General features: G+C 39.9%; 2 protein-coding genes across 2 annotated transcripts; one reads left to right on the forward strand and one right to left on the reverse strand.

Annotated features, from left to right (window-relative positions):
- Positions 1-2: 2 nt before the first annotated feature.
- creld2 (cysteine-rich with EGF-like domains 2) lies at positions 3-6,410 on the reverse strand. Its single transcript, XM_057854413.1, has 10 exons — positions 6,078-6,410; positions 5,903-5,985; positions 5,714-5,824; positions 5,542-5,633; positions 3,372-3,548; positions 3,205-3,303; positions 596-679; positions 439-534; positions 250-381; positions 3-180 (listed from the first exon to the last, which is right to left on the reverse strand). The coding sequence occupies exons 1-10, from the start codon at positions 6,213-6,215 to the stop codon at positions 131-133; spliced, it is 1,062 nt and encodes a 353-aa protein (XP_057710396.1). The 5' UTR covers positions 6,216-6,410; the 3' UTR covers positions 3-130.
- A 107-nt stretch (positions 6,411-6,517) lies between these two features.
- Positions 6,518-19,840, forward strand: alg12 (ALG12 alpha-1,6-mannosyltransferase). Its single transcript, XM_057854412.1, has 9 exons — positions 6,518-6,822; positions 11,011-11,143; positions 11,213-11,386; positions 14,043-14,237; positions 14,309-14,411; positions 14,483-14,707; positions 14,769-14,938; positions 15,002-15,077; positions 19,457-19,840. Exons 1-9 carry the CDS (start codon positions 6,664-6,666, stop codon positions 19,680-19,682), a joined length of 1,461 nt encoding a protein of 486 aa, XP_057710395.1. The 5' UTR covers positions 6,518-6,663; the 3' UTR covers positions 19,683-19,840.
- Positions 19,841-19,976: the final 136 nt, after the last annotated feature.

The raw sequence follows: 19,976 nt of genomic DNA on the forward strand, positions 1-19,976 counted from the left end.
TTTTTCTCTTCCAAACATGTTTATTTACTTTAAAACAAGACAAATATGCACAGAACATTTTAATGACTGGTCAACAGTGAGAGAAGTGCCTTTTTTGTAAAAATGAAGTCAAGTATTGCCACAACGTTCTTCAGAGCTCTTCATGAGGACTTTCATCAGTCTCGGACGCTACTGGCGACTCTGTTGAGGTGAAAAAATAAGAGAATATAACTGAGAACTGCTTCTTCAGGACTTATGAGCGACTCGAACCTTTTTGTACACAGTCCCCATCTTGTTCCTCGAAGTTCTCAGAGCAGACGCACTTGTAGCCGCCTTCGGTGTTCACGCACTGCTGGTGCTCCTTAGCGCACACCGAGTCAGCTTCGGAACACTCATCAATGTCTAATCAGAAAAGCAGGTTATTTCATTCAATAATTTAAATTTGATGAACACACTAACCTTCGCAGGTCCCCACAATGTCCCGGTAGCCGCTAGCACATGCCTGGCACGTGTCGGCCCCGGCGCCAGTGCATCCCGTGCAGGCTTTATCGCAACCTGAAGGGAACAAAACGGTTGGTTTCGTAAGCTCCAAGAAGATTAAAACATGCAGGTTTACCTTTGCAGGAGTAAGAGCCTTCCGTGTTGACGCAGTATTGATCGTCTTGACATGGAGGTGAGTCTTTGGAGCACTCGTCTATATCTGTTAGTGGGAAGTTTTTGGTCAAAAACAATGAGCACCTAGCATAGGCAGAGTAATTTTCAGACTATAAGCTGCTACTTTTTCCCCTTCATTTTGAATCCTGCTGCTTATAGTAGCGCTGAAATGCATGCTAGGAGGCATGTTGGACAATAACAGGAGGTGGCAGCAGAGGTTGACTGTCTCCCCTTAGGGAGCAGTGATGGTCAAATGAAGCTTTTTGAAGTAATGAAGCTTTGCAGCCAATTGCTTCAATGCTCCCTTGCAATGCATGCTAGGAGGCATGTTGGACAAACATAGGGTTGACAGCAGTGGTTGACTGTCTCCCCCTAGGGAGCAGTGATGGCCAAAAGAATCTTTTTGAAGCTTTGAACCAGTTGGCTGCAAAGCTTCATTGCGCCATCACTGCTCCCTAGGGGGAGACAGTCAACCTCTGCTACCACCTGCGGTCAACCCTATGTTTGTCCAACATGCCTCCAAGCATGCATTGCAAGGGAGCAGTGAAGGGAGCAGTTCATTGCTTCAAGAAGCTTCATTTGGCCATCACTGCTCCCTTCGGGGAGACTGACAACCTCTGCTGCCACCTGCTGTCAACACTCTTATATGCCTCCTAGCATGCATTGCAAGGGAGCAGTGATGGCCAAATGAAGCTTCTTGAAGCAATGAAGCTTTGCAGCCAATTGTTTCAAAGCTTCAAGAAGCTTCTTGAAGCAATCAAGCTTTGCAGCCAGTTGGTTCAAAGCTTCAAGAAGATTCATTTGCCCATCACTGCTCCCTTCGGGGAGACTGACAACCTCTGCTGCCACCTGCTGTCAACACTCTTATTATCCAACATGCCTCCTAGCATGCATTGCAAGGGAGCAGTGATGGCCAAATGAAGCTTTGCAGCCAATTGTTTCAAAGCTTCAAGAAGCTTCTTGAAGCAATCAAGCTTTGCAGCCAGTTGGTTCAAAGCTTCAAGAAGATTCATTTTGCCATCACTGCTTCCTAGAGGAAGACAGTCAACCTCTGCTGCCACCTGCTGTCAACACTTATTGTCCAACATGCCTCCTAGCATGCATTGCAAGGGAGCAGTGATGGTCAAATGAAGCTTCTTGAAGCAATGAAGCTCTGCAGCCAGTTGGTTCAAAGCTTCATTTGGCCATCACTGCTCCTTTGGGGGAGACAGTCAACCTCTGCTGCCACCTGCTATCAACACTTGTCATCCAACATGCCTCCTAGCATGCATTGCAAGGGAGCAGTGATGGTCAAATGAAGCTTCTTGAAGCAATGAAGCTCCGCAGCCAATTGGTTTGAAGCTTCATTTGGTCATCACTGTCTCCCCCTAGGGAGCAGTGATGGTCAAATGAAGCTTTGCAGCCAATTGGTTCAAACAGCAGGTGGCAGCAGAGGTTGACTGTCTTCCTCTAGGAAGCAGTGATGGCCAAATGAATCTTCTTGAATCTTTGAACCAACTGGCTGCAAAGCTTCATTGCTTCAAGAAGCTTCTTGAAGCCAATGGCTGCAAAGCTTCATTGATTCAAGAAGCTTCATTGGCCAAATGAAGTTTCTTGAAGCTTTGAACCAACTGGCTGCAAAGCTTCATTGCTTCAAGAAACTTCTCGAAGCTATGGACCAATTGGCTGCAAAGCTTCATTGCTTCATTTGGCCATCACTGCTGCCTTGGGGGAGACTGACAACCTCTGCTTCCGCCTGCTGTCAACACTGTTATTGTCCAACATGCCGCATGCATTGCAAGGGAGCAGTGATGGCCAAATGAAGCTTCTCAAAGCAATGAAGCTTTGCAGCAAATTGGTTCAAAGCTTCAAGAAGCGTCTTGAAGCAATGAAGCTTTGCAGCTAGTTGGTTCAAAGCTTCAAGAAGCTTCATTTGACCATCACTGCTCCTTTGTGGGAGACGGACAACCTTTGCTGCCACCTGCTGTCAACACTATTATTGTCCAACGTGCCTCCTAGCATGCATTGCAAGGGGAACAGTGATGGCCAAATGAAGCTTCTCGAAGCAATGAAGCTTAGCAGCCAATTGGTTCAAAGCTTCAAGAAGATTCATTTGGCCATCACTGCTCCCTTGCAATGCATGCTAGGAGGCATCTTTGACAATATCAGTGTTGACAGCAGGTGGCAGCAGAGGTTGACTGTCTTTATTGTTTCATGAACCAATTGGCTGCAAAGCTTCATTACTTCAAGAAGCTTCATTTGTCCATCACTGCTCCCTAGGGGAAGACAGTCAACCTCACTTTGAACCAATGGATCATTAAAGATCCAAAGTCATATTGCTAATATGCTAGCAAATCTCGGCTAACTAGCACAGAATGTCCACTCTGTTACGACCACCCTACAAAAAGTGACCCAGTGTTCGGTCAAAACCAATGACCGCCAATAGACATTTTGTTTCTTTCTGGGTACATTTACAGGTCGCAATTAAAAAAATAAATAAAAATAGGCGTCAATGAGGGAGTTTTGGATGAAAACTGAATATTGGTAAAGTTTGAATTAATAAGAACATCCTACATCATGAGGTTGCTTTACCAATGCAGGCTTCCTGCTCATCTTCTTCCCAACCATCTTTACACTCATCGCAATCCTGATTGGTTGCTCCGTTGCAGGTCTTGCAGGAAGAATGGCATTCTAAAGAAGGAAATGCCGATTTTTCATCGACTGACGACAAGGTATAGTTTACAGGGAGCTTGGCCTACCAGTGCAAAGCGAGAAGGAATCGTTGCGAACTTCGTTGAAGTAGCCATCAGTGCAATCCAGGCAAAAATCTCCTTTATACTGGACGTCACACGTGCATTTGCCGTCGCCTCCGCGTGTTCCGTCGCCGTCGCATTTGCCGTTTCCGTGACAAGGTTTCTCCGAGCCTCCGACACAAGCTTTGGCACACAAAAACTTGTGAATTCGTCAAACCTTTTCTTTTACCCGTTACACTTGGGACAATATATCGAAACTTTGTAGCCTAAAACGTTATCGATATCCTATGCAAACACTTAAACACACAAAACAAACCATTACGTCAACGAACGAATCCCTGAAGCAGCAAAATTGGATTCGAAGCCTTTTTCCGAATTGAATTACACAAGTTAATCGATTAATCGTTACAGCACTAATAGGAAGTGACTTGGAAATACCCCGAAATCAATAGGAAGTGGCTGAAGAACAAGAAATGCCCCGAAATCAACAGGCAATGACCCAAAATTTGCAGGAAATTGCCCTAAATATGCCTGGCATTTGCTGCCACTGACGGCCATCGAAGTCCAATCTGTTTAAAGTGGGATGGTGGCAGCGAATCAACAAACATTCGCTGCCATTTAGTGCTGCAACGATTACTCGATTATCTCGAGTAATTCCATTAGAAAAAAGTTTTTGTTTTGAAAGTGTTTGCATTTAGTTTTATTGATTTGGGTGGATACACTGCCCTCTAGTGGTAACAGTGAATGACATAGCTCATTACACATGGCTGAATACAGCTGCTACCTAAGAACAACATAAGCTAAGTTTTTGTTTGAGCTAATGTTTTATTTTATAAGTATATTTAGAAGTTTTTTGTGGGAATGTGTTTGTGGCATTTGTTAAGAACATTGTTAAAAAAAATATTAGCATTTAAGCTAGCGGACTTTTACAATGTAAGTCAGCCAAATTTTCATTTGTTGTACTTAGATCCTCATTTATTATTTATAACATTTGAGGCCTTATCAGATTACTCGAACTAACTCGTTCATTGATTAATCGATTACTAAAATAATCGATAGCTGCAGCCCCACTTATTGATTTTGGCTAACTTGTTGTACATTTTATTGCATTTAAGCAAGCTAATTGTTCTCTTGTTTTAGGCATTTTTTTGGGCATGAGGCATTTTTTAATGTGGCAAAATAGATTTTGGCTCGTGGCATTTTTTTTGGTACGTGGCAAAATGGATTTTTTGTATGCGGCATTTTTTTGTAAGTAGCAAAATGTATTTGGCATGTGGCATTTATTTTGGTATGTGGCAAAATTGATTTTGCCATGTGGCATTTTTTTCTGGCATGAGGCAAAATGGATTCTGCCATGTGGCATTTTTTTGGTTTGTGGCATTTCTTTTTAGTATGTGGCAAAATTGATTTGGGCACGTAGCATTTTTTTGCCATGTGGCAAAATTAATTTTGCCAAGTTGGATTTTTTTTTTGTATGACGCAAAATTGATTTTGGCATGTGGCAGAATTGATTTGGGCATGTGGCATTTTTTTTTTTTTGGTGTGTGGCATTTTTTTTCTGGTGTGTGGCAAAATTGATTTTGCCATGTGGCATTTTTTCTGGTATGTGGCAAATGGATTTTGGCATGTGGCTTTTTTTCTGGTATGTGACATTTTTGGGGTATGTGGCAAAATGAATTTTGCCATGTGGCATTTTTTGGTATGCGGCAAAATGGATTTTGGCATGTGGCATTTTTTTGGGGCATCTGTGTTTGAACCATTTGCCAAGAGCATTGTAAAAAAAAATGTTAATTTTATAGCATTTAAGCTAGGGGACTTAGTTAGCCAATTGTTCTTTTGTTGTACTTGGATCCTCTTTTTTAAATACTGTTTGAGGCTCAAGTATTTTAATTTTTGATGTTCCTTATTCGACTATTTTGGTATTCGAACAAACTAGTTCATCGATTAATTGACTACTAAAATAATCGATAGTTCCTGTCCCACTGCCATCCCTCCCACTTCAAACGGATTGGACGTCCACTAGTAATAGACTCATTGCAGAAGTATAAAAATAGCTTGTGTTTCCAGTTTATTTTGAATAATTTCCAAGAACGATTTCCTGATAATTCCTATAACGCCATATCGTAAGATCATCGTTATCGTGAGGTACCCAGACATTTCCACCCCAATTCCTCACCATTGCAGTCCGGTCCAAACGTGCCTTTCGGACAGCACGCTTTGATAGTGTCGATGCAGAACCATTTATGCAAATCGGGATGTTTCGTTTTCCTGCGTTGCCAACAAACAATAAAACAAAATCATAAATTTTGCTGATTTTTGCCCAACATTTGAAGTTCATATCCACTGACCTTTTAAACCACCATGTCTCAAAATTTTCCTCGTGCTCTTCAAGCATCTGGTTGCACTCGAAGCTGCTGCTGTCGCATAACCCCTCAACGATCTCCATTAATCGGATTTCACTAGGGAAAAAAACAACTATTAGTTGTGCCCGCCAGGTTTATAAATCTGAAATATGATGGTATACAGTTTGCTCTCACCTGGTTTCATATTTGGACAATTTCCTCTCCTCCCAAGCAGTATTCCCGCCACCAAAATTTTGCTTTGCAGTTCTTTCATAACCCTAAAAATATACATCAAAGCTTTTAAAATACTGTAAACGAACGTGGAATCCATTTTTTTAGAGCAGCAATTCATTAGTACTTATTCACTTACCTTTTGGAAGTTGTCAGTAATCTTCTGGCAGGTAAAACAAGCGTTTTTTAAATCCCTTTTCGCAATCGTCACGTGAAAAAGTAGAATTAAACAGGACAAAAGCCCGAGAAGTCGCAGTTTTAGACCATAGGGAAGCATTTTAACGGTTCATCGGGACTTACAATCAAATCTAATTTACAACGAATTTAAAATTAATGGTAATTAATGCTAACTTATCCTTAATGAGTGAAAAATAAGATGCAGCATTTGAATACAACGCGTATTTACATGCCGGCTGAGGGAAAAAAGATGCGAGTCTTCTCGTTTTTCCGCTTTAGAATTGTGGCCTTTCACGATTGGCTATTTTAGCCTGTCAATCAAATTAAAAGCCAATCATCTGCCGCCACGCTCGGGACATTGAGAACGCCACACGTGGAAAACTCACGACGGCGATATTTAATTAGAGAAATATTTTTATTTTTACTTTAAAAATAGATTTTATTTCAAAGTCATATTGTATTTGAAATAATAAAATTCTACAAATAAAACAGTTTATTAGTAGGTCACATCCTGTTAACCCGGAAGTAGCGTATGTCCTCCAGCTGTCATGGCTGAAAAAAATCATGTTTTGACGCTTCCACTTTTGTTTTTATTAATATGCGTGGTTCTGTTACACTTATTCATCTGTCCTTTCACCAAAGTTGAAGAAAGCTTCAATTTGCAAGCTGCCCATGACCTCATTTATCACAAGTTCGACTTTGACAAGGTAGGTAGCGGAGGAAGCTAGCATGCTAGGCTAATATTGTAAACAGAAGTCAATGTTTTGATGTTGTTTGAACATGATGAGTACCGATATTTTTTTCCCAGGTTATAAGATTGTTTTGTCGCATTAACATTTTTCCCCAAAAAGTTTGTTTGTGGTCACTACTTTGAAATTCTATAATCCGCTTATCTTTACTGTTGTACTTTGTAATGCTCATGAATGTACATTTTCCTCCTTATTATATGGACTTAGTTTGACCTGAAGCACGAAGAAATTAAATTTAACAAATATTTTCAGCAAAACTAGCATGTAACATTGGAAATTTTGAATATAGCCGCTCATTTTTTACCTTTTTAGTGGCACTTTTTATTTAGTTAAAAGACATCAGCTACGCAAATAAAATCATTACAAGCCAGGAATTTTCGTTTAATTTTTTTCTGCAACGTGGTGTAATAGATATGCGCCGGCTAAGAATCGATATATCGTTATAAAATGGTGCCACTGCTGTAAAAAACAAATCTTCTGTCGGACTGTATCGATTATTTTAGTAGTCGATTAATTTATCAACTACTTGGTTTGAATAATCGATTAGTCGGATGAGGAACATTTAATGCGTTAGTGCACTTTCAAAAGAGCATTAAACACGAATACAAAATAAAATTCACGAGTGTTTCTTCAAATTGTACACAATTGCACTTTCATTTAAAATAAATTACAATACCTGAGCCTAGCTTCAAACGCCATAAAATAATAATTAAATGAGAATCTAAGATTCTAAGTACAACAGAAGAACAATTGGCTAATTTGCATAACAACAGTTCACTAGTTTAATTGCTATAAAATGCTAACGTTGTTGTACACTGCTCTTAACAAATGGTTCAAACACATATGTCCACACAAAACGGCTTAATATACCTATAAGCTTAATTACGAATGCATTAAAAAAACATTAGCTCAAACAAAAAATTACCTTATGTTGGTCTTAACAGGGAGCAACTGGATTCAGCCATGTGAAATGAGTTATGTCATACTTACTGTTGCCACTAGAGGGAATTGTATCCAGCCAAATCAATAAAACTAAATGCAAACACTTTCAAAACAAACCATTACAACGTCAACAGGAACTGACTATTCACCGCCAGTCTTTTGTGGGCATTTACACGTCACTTAAAACACCTGAGCTAAGCCTCAAACGGTATGAAAAATCGTGATGCATGATCATGCATTTTTCCACCGATAACGATAACCAATAAATTCCTCCTTCCAGCCGATAACCGATAATGTCAAGTCGATAATTCTGTTAAGATATATACAAGCGGCATGGAAAATAAATGAATATATATATATATATATATATATATATATATATATATATATATATTGCTTTAAATTATACACGAGCAAATGTTACCATGCAAAAATATGATTTATTACGACTTTTTCCTCATCAAATGTGAACAAGTAGTATATTCTAACATCTAAACAATATATATTAATGACCTATTAATAATAGTTACAAAGTAAATACTTAATGGCACAAAAATGCCTTTAGGAGGGGTCGAGGCGCCGGTGCAGAACTGGACAAAACTGCGTGAATTGCGTACATTTGGAGGCTAAATCAAGTATGGAATTATCGGATTGCATTATCGGTTGAATTTTTTAAAAATCTGGATTATCGGTGTGAGGTCATAATTGCCATTATTAATAAATAAGGATCTAAGTACAACAAAAGAACAATTGACTAACTTACATAGCAGACGTCCGATAGCTTAAATGCTATAAAATGCTAACTGTTTTTTTGTTTTACAATGCTCTTGACAAATAGTTCAAACACATATTCCCACAAAACTGCTAAATATACCTATAAACTATGAACGCGGTGAAAACAAAAACGGCTACATTTTGCCATATACCCAAAAAATTTCACATGGCAAGATAAATTTTGCCACATTCCAAAAAAATGCCACAAGGCAAAATCCATTTTGCCACATACCAAAGAAAATACCACATGACAAAATCAATTTTGCCACATGCCAAAATCCATTTTGCCACATACCCAAAAAAAAATGCCACATGCCAAAATCCATTTTGCCACATACCAAAGAAAATACCACATGACAAAATCCATTTTGCCATATGCCAAAATCCATTTTGCCACACACAAAAAAATACAATATGGAAAAATCCATTTTGCCACATACCAAAAAAAATGCCACATGGCAAAATCCATTTTGCCATACACCAAAAAAATGCCACATGCCAAAATTAATTTTGCCACATACCAAAAAAATGCTACATGCCAAAATCCATTTTGCCACACACCCAAAAAGAAATGCCACATGGCAAAATCAATTTTGCCACATAGCAAAAAAAAAAAACATGCCAAAATCCATTTTGCCACATACCATTAAAAAAAAAAAAAAATAGATGCCACATGCCAAAATCAATTTTGCCACACAGCAAAAAAAATGCCACATGCCTAAATCAATTTTGCCACACACCCAAAAAAATGCAAAAGTCCGCGAGCATAAATTGTATAAAATGCTTGCCTGGTATACCAGACAAAATAAATAACAATGCTCTGAACAAATATATATTCCCACAAAAAACAGCTAAATATACCAATAAACTAAATTACGAATGCATTAAAAAAACATTAGCTCAAACAAAAACTTAGCTTATGTTAGTCTTAACAGGGAGCAGCTGGATTCAGCCATGTGAAATGAGTTTTATCATATTCACTGTTGCCACTAAAGGGCAGTGTTTCCAGCCAAATCAATAAAACGAAATGCAAACACTTTCAAGACAAACCATTACAACACTTTTGTGGGCGTTTACAGGTCACTTCCTGTTCATTTTAGGGCATTTACAGGTGACTTCCTGTTGATTTGAGTCACTTTCTATGCAGTTGGGCACATTTTTTTTTTTTTTTTGTGTAACCTGTCCTGTTCAGCCGTTTGACACAGAGAATGGAAGTCTAAGTGCCCGGATAGTCTGAACAGTTTTAATGTTTCACATTGAGAGTCTGACATACTCCCATTGTGATCATTCAAAATACCTTTTTATTATGACAAAGCAGCGAACAGGAAGGGATTATGTGGGGACAGAAGAAAAGAAATACAAGAGAAGAAAGAAAAGAAACACAAACAAAAACAAGAAATACATTGAACATCTAAAGTAGTTACTAATATGCTGGTGCTATCGTCAGCGAGATGTATTTCCGGTTTACACCATGGGGGGGCCTATTGGCCAGTGAAAGAGGGGGATGGGGGTGGGGGTGTCTATAAGCCCATCCCTCCTCCCGCAGCCCAGCAAAGGAGCCATCGCCCCCCCTGGGACCCAGGGTGGGACCCCGGGCCACCCGCGCACCCATCAACCGGCCTTCAGGGATGGCTGGAGGGGACACACCACCAACCCCACGCCTACCCCCACCCCCGCCCGCCCACACGAGCCACAGCCGCAGCCCCCCAACCGGCACGGCACGCCTCGGGACCCCCAGCGGCCCACCAAGCCCAGGGAAGGCAGGGTCCCCCGCCGGTGCAGGCGACACCCCACTGATACACCGGCGCCCAGCCAGCGACCCGCGACGGAGCGCAGGGCGGATGCCCAGCCAGAGAAGAGAGGGGAAGGCGGAGGCAGGAGAACGCTCAGGAACTGCCACGAGGCGATGCAAGATCGGAGCCCCGACCCCCCAACCCACTCCCGCGGCCGGCAGCCCAGGCAGAGGGGAGGCCACACCCCAGGAGCCACGCCATATGGAAAAAGTGTGGGACCCACCTACTACCCTATTACTGTGGCTGCCAGGTTCCCGACTGGCAGCCATCACCCAGCACCGTGATGGGAATGTGAGGGGAGGGTAGTGCAATGTATGCATTAAAACAGGTGAGCTTGGCTTAGGGCAGTGGGACCGCAGCCCGTCCCACCGCCCTTTGCCGGAGCTCTCCTGTGGAGTATGATGTGTGTTGGGCACATTCGTGAGTCCCTTCCTTTTCAGTAACCCAAATCAACAGGAAGTGGCCTGTAAATTCCCCAAAATCAACATGAAGTGACTGAAAATGAACAGGAAATGACATGAAATGCCCCAAAATTGCCTGACATTGGCTGCCACTGAAAGATGAAAGTAACTTGTTTTTTCTCTTTATTAGTTTTTTGTGAGTGAGGCAGTTATTTATTCCTGTTGATTTCTTTCAGTATGACCACCACGAGTTCCCTGGCGTGGTTCCACGAACCTTCATTGGCCCCCTGCTCATCTGCATCCTTTCCTCCCCTTTTGTGTTTCTATCTTCTCTGCTGGACATGCCAAAGTTCTCCACGCAGCTCATCGGTACTTCCTTGACATATGCCTCAAATATCCAAACTGAATCTCACCATGTTCTTCCTCACTTGTTTTCAGTCCGAGCTTCTCTGGGAACGTGCGTGGTTGCCGCACTTTGGCGCATGCAGCGAGAGGTGAGGAGGCAATTCGGCTCCACGGTGGCGCTCCTCTTCTGTCTCATGTGCGCGTCGCAGTTTCACCTCATGTTCTACAGTACCAGGATGCTACCTAATGTGTTTGCGCTACCAATTGGTAGGTTTGCAAATGCTGTAAACCAGCGAGTTCTTGTGTTTAAACTGCCACCTTTTAACTGCAAGTTTGCGTTTTGGAGAAGACTGCCAATGTTTTACAGCAGACTAAAGTCGTTCGTACATTGTCTTTTTTCAATTAGCCTCAATGTAGCAATGCTAACGTTTTACAATGTTTAATATAAATGTGTTTCCTTATTTTGTATGTCTACACTTTAGTGTTGATTATCTTTGAAAGGAACTGGAGTCTCGTATGCAATCAACACGCACGTGTGGCGAGTCCACGCAGTTGTGCTGCAACGATTAATTAACTCGAGTAATTCGATTAGAAAAAAGATTCTAATTAAATTTTGCTGCTTCGAGTATTTGTTGAATTGAAGTGGGCTTGTAATAATTTGTTTAGAAGGTGTTTGCATTTAGTTTTATTGATTTGGGTGGATACACTGCCCTCTAGTGGTGACAGTGAATATGACATAACTCATTTCACATGGCTGCTTCTAATTAAGAACAACAGTAAGCTAAGTTTTTGTTTGAGCAAATGTTTTTTTTAATGCATTCGTAATTTAGTTTAATGGTATATTTATGTGTTTTTTGGGAGGAATATGCATTTGAACCATTTGTTCAGAGAATTGTTAAAAAACATTTTTTTAAAGCATTTTATAGCATTTAAGCTAGCCGACTTTTGCTATCTAAGTTAGCCAGTTCTTTTGTTGTACTTAATGGATTTTGGCATGTGGCATTTTTTGCCATGTGGCATTTTTTTGGTATGTGGCAAAATTGATTTTGGCATGTGACTTTTTTTCGCCATGTGGCATTTTTTGGGGTATGTGGCAAAACTGATGATGGCATGTGGCATTTTTGGGGGTATGTGGCGAAATTGATTTTTGCCCTGTGGCGTTTTTGTTTGGTATGTGGCATTTTTCTGGTATGTGTCAAAATGGATTTTACCATGTGGCATTTGTTTTTGGTATGTGGCTGTTTTTTGGTTCATGGCAAAATTTAGCCATTTTTTTTGTGGGAATATGTGTTTTAAACATTTGTTCAGAGCATTGTAAAAAAAACAAAAACAAAACAATTTTATAACATTTAAGCTAGTGGCCTTTTGCGATGTAAGTTAGCCAGTTGTTCTTTTGTTGTACCTAATGGATTTTGGTATGTGACATTTTTTTTGCCATGTGGAATAATTGATTATGGCATGTGGCATTTTTTTGGGTATGTGGCGAAATTGATTTTGCCATGTGGCATGTTTTTGGAATGTGTCAAAATGGATTTTGACATGTGGCATTTTTTTGCCTTGTGTCATTTATTTTTTATATGTGACTGTTTTTTGATTCATGGCTAAATTTAACCAATTTTTTTGTGGGAATATGTGTTTGAACCATTTGTTCAGAGCAGTTTAAAAAAAAAAACATTTTATAGCATTTAAGCTAGCGGCCTTTTGCGATGTAAGTTAGCCAGTTGTTCTTTTGTTGTATTTGGCATGTGGCATTTTTTGCCATCTGACATTTTTTTGGTGTGTGCCAAAATTGATTTTGGGATGTGACATTTTTTTTGCCATGTGGAATAATTGATTATGGCATGTGGCATTTTTTTGGGTATGTGGCAAAATTGATTTTGCCCTGTGGCATTTTTGTTTGGTGTGTGGCGAAATGGATTTTGGCATGTGGCATTTTTGTTTGTTATGTGGCAAAATTGATTTTGCCATGTGGCATTTTTTTTTTTTGGCATTTTTTGGTTTATGGCAAAATTTTGCTGTTTTTGTGCAAATATGTGTTTGAACCATTTGCTTTGAGCATTGTAAAAAAAAAAAAAAAAAGTTTTATAGCATTTAGGCTAGGGGACTTTTGCTACGTACGATAGCCAATTGTTTTGTTGTATTTAGATCCTCATCTATTTTCTTTTTAATACCGTTTGAGGCTCATCTCAGTTTTAATTTTCTGTTGTCTTAATCCGATTACTCGATTATTCGAACTATTTAATCGATTAATCGACTACTAAAATAATCGATAGCTGCAGCACACGCAAACAGACACGCACACACGATAAATCGCCTTCATTTTTATTTACCGTGCGATTAATTGACTTATTGCATATCGCGACAGGCTAAACGATACGATTTGTGATACAAGGCTCATGATCCTGATCTCACTATATGAGTTATGTCACTAACTCACTTTATGTCCAGCTCGGATCTTTTACATCCATTCAAAAGTGAGATCATTTGCCGGATGACACGAAATGACATCGGCGACATAAGCATAAGCATTTATTCACGGTGTCATGTCATAATTATGATGGTCTTATGACAGTCTAGTGGCGCTGATGTCAAATAAATTGTTACCAAATACCATAACTAGCAATTAATGAAACTAGAACAGTAACTGAAGAAATAATTAGATTGTTGATGAATTTAGATTGTTATTTACATCTGTAGCACTGCAATGCATGCTAGGAGGCATTTTGGACAATAAGTGTTGACAACAGGAGGTTCACTGTCTCCCCCAATGGAGCAGTAATGGCCAAATGAAGCTTCTTGAAGCAATGAAGCTTCATGGTGGTTCATTTGTTCTTATGATGCCGCTATCAAATGAAGTGTTAACAGTTTATATCTTTTGGTGTAAATATCCCATAATACAGTGATATTTTTGAATTCTTCCCAGCCCTTCTTGCGTTCACCTCTTGGATGTCCAACAATCACCGCAGCTTCATCTACCTCTCTGCCTTCGTCATCATCGTCTTCCGATCGGAGCTCTGCATCTTCTTGGGTATCATGTTGCTAATATCCCTATTGAGCAGAAAGCTCGGTGTCATGCAACTTCTTTACTACGCGGTTCCTGCTGGAGTTCTCTCATTGAGTAAGTGAAAGGAAAAAAAATCTGTATTTGTTTGCTTTTATTGATGAAAATGTCTTGATTTGTTTCCGCAGCCTTGACTGTGGCTATTGACACATTCTTTTGGAGGAAGCTTTTATGGCCAGAAGGTCAGGTGTTATGGTACAACACGATTCTCAACAAAAGTTCCAACTGGGGAATATCCTTTTAATATATCTATTTAAATTGAATGCTAAAAACATGTGAAATTCCTCTTAACTCCTCTTTCAAACCTCACCCTTTTTCTGGTACTTCTACTCGGCGTTACCCCGCGGTCTCGGCTGCACGCTATTTTTCGTCCCCGCGGGTCTGCTGGACCGCCGAACGAGGCTCCTCCTCCTCCCCTCGGTCACCTTCGTCTTCATCTACTCGCTGCTGCCGCATAAAGAGCTCCGTTTCATTATCTACACATTTCCCGCGCTTACTCTGGTTGCTGCTCGAGGCTGCTCTTTTATGTACGTATACAAATTAGCATGTATTTATAATAAAGCATAATAATAATCCTTTGTTTTGTAGTTTAAGCAATTATCAGAAATCCTGGGTGTATAAACTGGGTTCGGCGGTCGTTTTGGGCCAGCTGTTGATCAACGCGGCTTACTCGGGTGTTTGCCTCTACATTTCGCATCACAATTACCCAGGAGGCCATGGGATGCGGGAACTACACAGGTTGCTGCCCACTACAGCAGGTAGGTTTTTCATTGACGTTGCTAAAAGCTAGCTTTTGCAAGATTATAAATGTCTTTTCTTAGACGTCTCCGTTCACATCGACAACTACGCTGCTCAAACGGGAGTGTCTCGGTTTTTGGAGCAGCACCCACACTGGAGGTTGGTGGACATTTTTTGCTAAAGTTAGCCTTCAGTCTAACTTTGCTAGCATAAAGTTAATGTAGTATGTTCTCATAAATTCACATTTCGAGAGACAGTGAGAAGAAAAGTGGAATTTGCCAGATGGCATTTTTTTTTTGCCATGTGGCAAATTGGATTTTTCCATGTGGCATTTTTTTTGCCATGTGGCAAAATGGATTTTGCCATGAGACATTTTTTTTTTTGCCAAGTGGCAAAATTGATTTTGCCATGTGACATTATTTTTGCCATGTGGCAAAATAGATTTTGCCATGTGACAAAATGGATTTTGCCATGTGGCATTTTTTTGCCATGTGGAAAATGGATTTTTGCCATGAGGCATTTTTTTGCCATATGGCAAAATGGATTTATCCATGTGGCATTTTTTTGCCATGTGGCAAAATGGATTTTGCCATGTGGCATTTTTTTGCCAAGTGGCAAAATGGATTTTGCCATGTGACATTTTTTTTGCCATGTGGCATTTGGCAAAATAAATTTTGCCATGTGGCATTTTTTTGCAATATGGCATTATTTTTGCCATGTGGAAAAATGGATTTTGCCATGTGGCATTTTTTTGCAATATGGCATTATTTTTCCCATGTGGAAAAATGGATTTTGCCATGTGACATTTTTTTGACATGTGGCATTTTTTTGCCATGTTGCAAAATAGATTTTGCCATGTGGCATTATTTTTGCAATATGGCATTATTTTTGCCATGTGACATTATTTTTGCCATGTGGCACAATGTATTTTAATGTGGCATTTTTTTATGGTATGTGTCATTTTTTTTGCCATGTGGCAAAATGGATTTTGCGATGTGGCATTTTTTTTGCCATGTGGTAAAATAGATTTTAAAGTGGCATTTTTGTTGGAATGTGGCAAATTGGATTTTACTTTGTGTCAGTTTTTGAGGGTATATGGCATTTTTGCAGGCTGTGCACATCCACGCCATTGACGGCTACGCATTTTTTTTTGCCATGTGGCAAAATGGATTTTATTGGTATGGGGCAAAATGGATATTGCTTTGTGTCAGTTTTTTGGAGTATACGGCATTTTTGCAGGCCGTGCACGTCCATGCCATTGATGGCTATGCACGTCCAAATTTACCTTTCATTTTAAATGGCAGAAAAACATGTGTGGCTGTGATTTTTACTATATACTTACCATTAGAGCGCATTGACATTCAACTGGCCCCCAAGTAAGGCTTTGCCCTTGACGGCTATGCACCTCCAAATTTGCCATTCATATTAAATGGCAGAAAAAACGTGGCTGTGCTTTTTGACCATACACTTACCATTACAGCCCATTGACATTCAACTGGCACCCAAGTCAAGCTATGCCATTGACGGCTGTGCACGTCCAAATTTTCCATTCATTTTGAGTGGTTGTGATTTTTGACCATACATTTTACATTACAGCGCATCCAGTTTGCCACATGCCAAAAAAAAAATGCCACATGTCAAAATACGTTTTGCCTCAACGCAAAAAAATGCCACATGGCAAAATTTGTTTGCCACATGGCAAAAGAAAATGCCACATGGCAAAATCTATTTTTCCACCTGGCAAAATAAATGCCACAAGGCAAAAAAACATGCCACATGGCAAAACCAATTTTGCCACATAGCAAAAAAAATGCCACATGGCAAAATCAATTTTGCCACATGGCAAAATAAATACCACAAGGCAGAACAATTCCACATGGCAAAATCAATTTTGCCATATGGCAAAAAAGTGCCACATGGCAAAAAAAAATGCCACATGGCATAATCCATTTTGCCACACGGCAAATACCACTTTTTGCTGCCTGCTGTAAATTTCAACAAGGTATTATTCATTTTTGGTCCAAAACTTATGGTTATACCCAAATTTGACCAAAACGTCTTCATTTAACAATCACAAAAACTTTTCATTCACTCCTATTGGTTTTTAATCCCGACCTCGCAAAAAAAAAAAAAAAAAAAAAAAAAAGTCTCTTCGCAGTCATTATTTTGGACCGTAAACTTCCTGGGTCATTTTATTTTTTTATAGTGGGCCATTTGAAAGTAACAGAGTGGACACTAACAGAGGGGACATTTTGTGCTAAAGTTAGCCCTCAGATTAGCTTTGCTAGCATAGTAGCGAACATGACTTTGGGATATTTGATGAGAAATCTTTACAAAAACTTTTAAATGATTCAATTTCGTTGATACAAAGATTTAACAGAGTGGACATGTTATGATCAACTACCACCAGGGGTTAATTTGTGCCGGAACATACCGGAACATGTTCCGGTACTTCTTGATTTTAGACTCCATGTGTTCCGGGACCTTTTTCGTCCGTTCCGGCACCTTTTGAGTGTAAATATTCAAGATAATAATATGCCGGGTGTTTTGGAAGAGAGCGTAAAGTAACGATTGTCCTCCTGTAGAGCTGGCGCCCTCTTCAGTACATTACGCCACGCGCACACATTAAACAACACTGGAAACCAACCACCACTCTAAAGTCATGGTTGCCCAAACTTTTCATCGAGAATTTGGGCTTAACAGAAAACAGTTGCTTTAAATTGTAACACTTGCTAGGTGAAAGCTTGGCAGCGAAAATAACACAGGAACCTTGACGCTTTTTACCCCCTCATTTTATTCTTCTTTCCGCCACCCTAATGCAAAACAAACAAGTCATTGGCGGGCGGCTATGCAGTCCACCAATCGGAGCGTCGTGCTGGCGCACCAATAAGAGCCCATAATATTATATTAAAAAGTTTTTTGTTTTTTTTTAAATTCATTAAAAAAAATAATAATGTGCATAAATTCATTTACAGAAAAAAATCCCAAGAATTGTATGCTGTTTATTTAAAAAAAAAAAAAAAAAAAGTCATTTGAAAGAGTCGGAGATTTGGTGATGACAAATTGCGCCCCTCCCCGACATTAAAAAAAAAAAAAAAAAAAAACGTCGGCGGCATCTGGAAAGCACGCAGCCAGGAATCGGATTAAACATTATTTCAACATGCCAAAAAGGCAATTGAATTTACAGTTTTTCTTTCAAAAAAAGGAAGATTCAAAACGAGTCAAAAAAGCCACAGCCGGCGAACAGGAACGCTGCAGCAAACATGCTAACAGTGAGAAGCAGGTGCAGTAGGAGGCTAGTGCCGCAGCAGGTAGCCAGGTTCACGGGGAGCCAGCCAAGCAGAAGGCTACTACCGTGGTAGCAGCTGGTCAGGTAATAATTGTAAATTGTTGTCATAGCATTTATACCATGGATATTATCTGAAATTGAGGCTTGTAAGTACCACAGGATGGCAAGTGGGCATTTGCGTGTTGTTTTTGCCTGTGTTCCGGGACCTGTGTGTGTCTAGTCATCCCTGCGCTGTCATATGTACTTTGCGTTCCGGCACCTTATGATTTACAAATTAAGCACTGACTACCACTAACTGCAAAATCCGATGATGAAAGGAGGTAAAAAATAAAATTGCTTACCATAGTTGAATTTCCCGCCACTGGTGTGATGTCATCGCAAGAGAGTGATGTCATTTCAATAATAAATGGTGAATTTTATAGGGTGCGTTCACAGAATGGACACTAACAGAGGGGACATTTTAAGCTAAAGTTAGCCCTCAGTCTAGCTTTGTTAGCATAATAGCTAACATGACTTTGGATACTTGACGAGAAATCTTATAAAGGGCTGATGGAGGTCATTAAAAAGCATTAAACTAAATGTTCTAGGCATTAAAAGTGATGAAAAATGCTTTCAGAGTGAATGTAGAAGTTCTGCCTTTGTACAAGGGTTTGTCACAGCTTATTACAGCAGTTATGCTTATTCAGGGTTTCCTGTACATATAAAAGATTGTGGCGCACCGCCACATCAAAATAAAAGCCGCCACGTCTTGCAAATGAGATTTATTTTTTTTAAAGATACATTCAAATTCATAATTTATAGTTGGTATATATAAAACATGACGTGTAAATGAATATATATCGCTCATTATTTACGCACTATCTGGCAGAAGTCGGCTGAAATAGCACGTTAAGTACGAATTCTTCCATTACATGGGTTCTCCCTGTTGTAAGCTTGTGCCTGACTACGTCGACACGGAGGTGGAAATCGGGAGAAAAATCCACAGAAAGGTATTTCAAGGTGGGGAGATAGCAAAATTCCATAACAACCTTTTACTAGACTTCAATTTGAAAAATAGAATTTAGGAGCATGTACCCTTGAATTTATATGATAATACGCATCAAAAAAATAAGGAATCAGTATTTGTCCAACTTTAGTGAAAATACAGCTTCATTTATACTGGGGGGAACAAATGGCACCCTATCATCTTTTAGCTATTAAATGGTTAAAGCCCGAATTACCCTTTTTTTTTTTTTTTTTTGCCGAATAGATACGACAAACGAGAAGATTTGCACCCCGAGAGCCCCGAGATGAAAATGTTCTCGCACCTTCTGGTGGAGGCAAATTCCACCAACGTGATGCTTCTTCAGGACACTCATCACCCCCTAGCGTTCATCCAAGGATACGACGGCCTGGCTCGCCAATTGTTCCCCCCTTCTTTTAGGGTAAATTTGGCTAACAAAATTGTACTAATGCAGAGGAACACGTTCAGGTGACCAGAAAATATACTCAATTTTCAGAAAACAAGCCGCTACTTTTTGTCTTCATTTTGAATCCTGCGGCTTTTAGTGCAGTGCGGCTTATTTGGGGCAATAGGTAACACATGCCTCCTAGCTTGCATTGCAGCGCGACAGATATAAATAATCCAAATTCATGTTCTGTGCTAATTATTTCTTCAGTTATTGTCCCAGTTGTTTTATTAATTGCTAGTTCTGGTATTTTTGTGACACTTTATTTGACAGTGGCATCATAAGACTGTCGTAAGACCAAATTAACCACCATGAAGCTTT

This window comes from Corythoichthys intestinalis, chromosome 13 (genome assembly GCF_030265065.1).
Source record: "Corythoichthys intestinalis isolate RoL2023-P3 chromosome 13, ASM3026506v1, whole genome shotgun sequence".
NCBI classification, from domain to species: Eukaryota; Metazoa; Chordata; class Actinopteri; order Syngnathiformes; family Syngnathidae; genus Corythoichthys; species Corythoichthys intestinalis.

Bases quoted from the DNA above. Each gene is read 5' to 3' on its own strand.
- creld2 (XM_057854413.1), bottom strand. From the start codon at position 6,215: ATGCTTCCCTATGGTCTAAAACTGCGACTTCTCGGGCTTTTGTCCTGT. The intron at 5,634-5,713 runs GTCAGTGGATAT...TTGGCAACGCAG, and splicing joins GAGACATGGTGGTTTAAAAG to GAAAACGAAACATCCCGATT. The intron at 680-3,204 runs GTAAAGCAACCT...TCCCACTAACAG, and splicing joins TGAGCAGGAAGCCTGCATTG to ATATAGACGAGTGCTCCAAA.
- alg12 (XM_057854412.1), top strand. From the start codon at position 6,664: ATGGCTGAAAAAAATCATGTTTTGACGCTTCCACTTTTGTTTTTATTA. The intron at 14,939-15,001 runs GTAGGTTTTTCA...GTCTTTTCTTAG, and splicing joins GTTGCTGCCCACTACAGCAG to ACGTCTCCGTTCACATCGAC. The intron at 15,078-19,456 runs GTTGGTGGACAT...TTTGCCGAATAG, and splicing joins GAGCAGCACCCACACTGGAG to ATACGACAAACGAGAAGATT.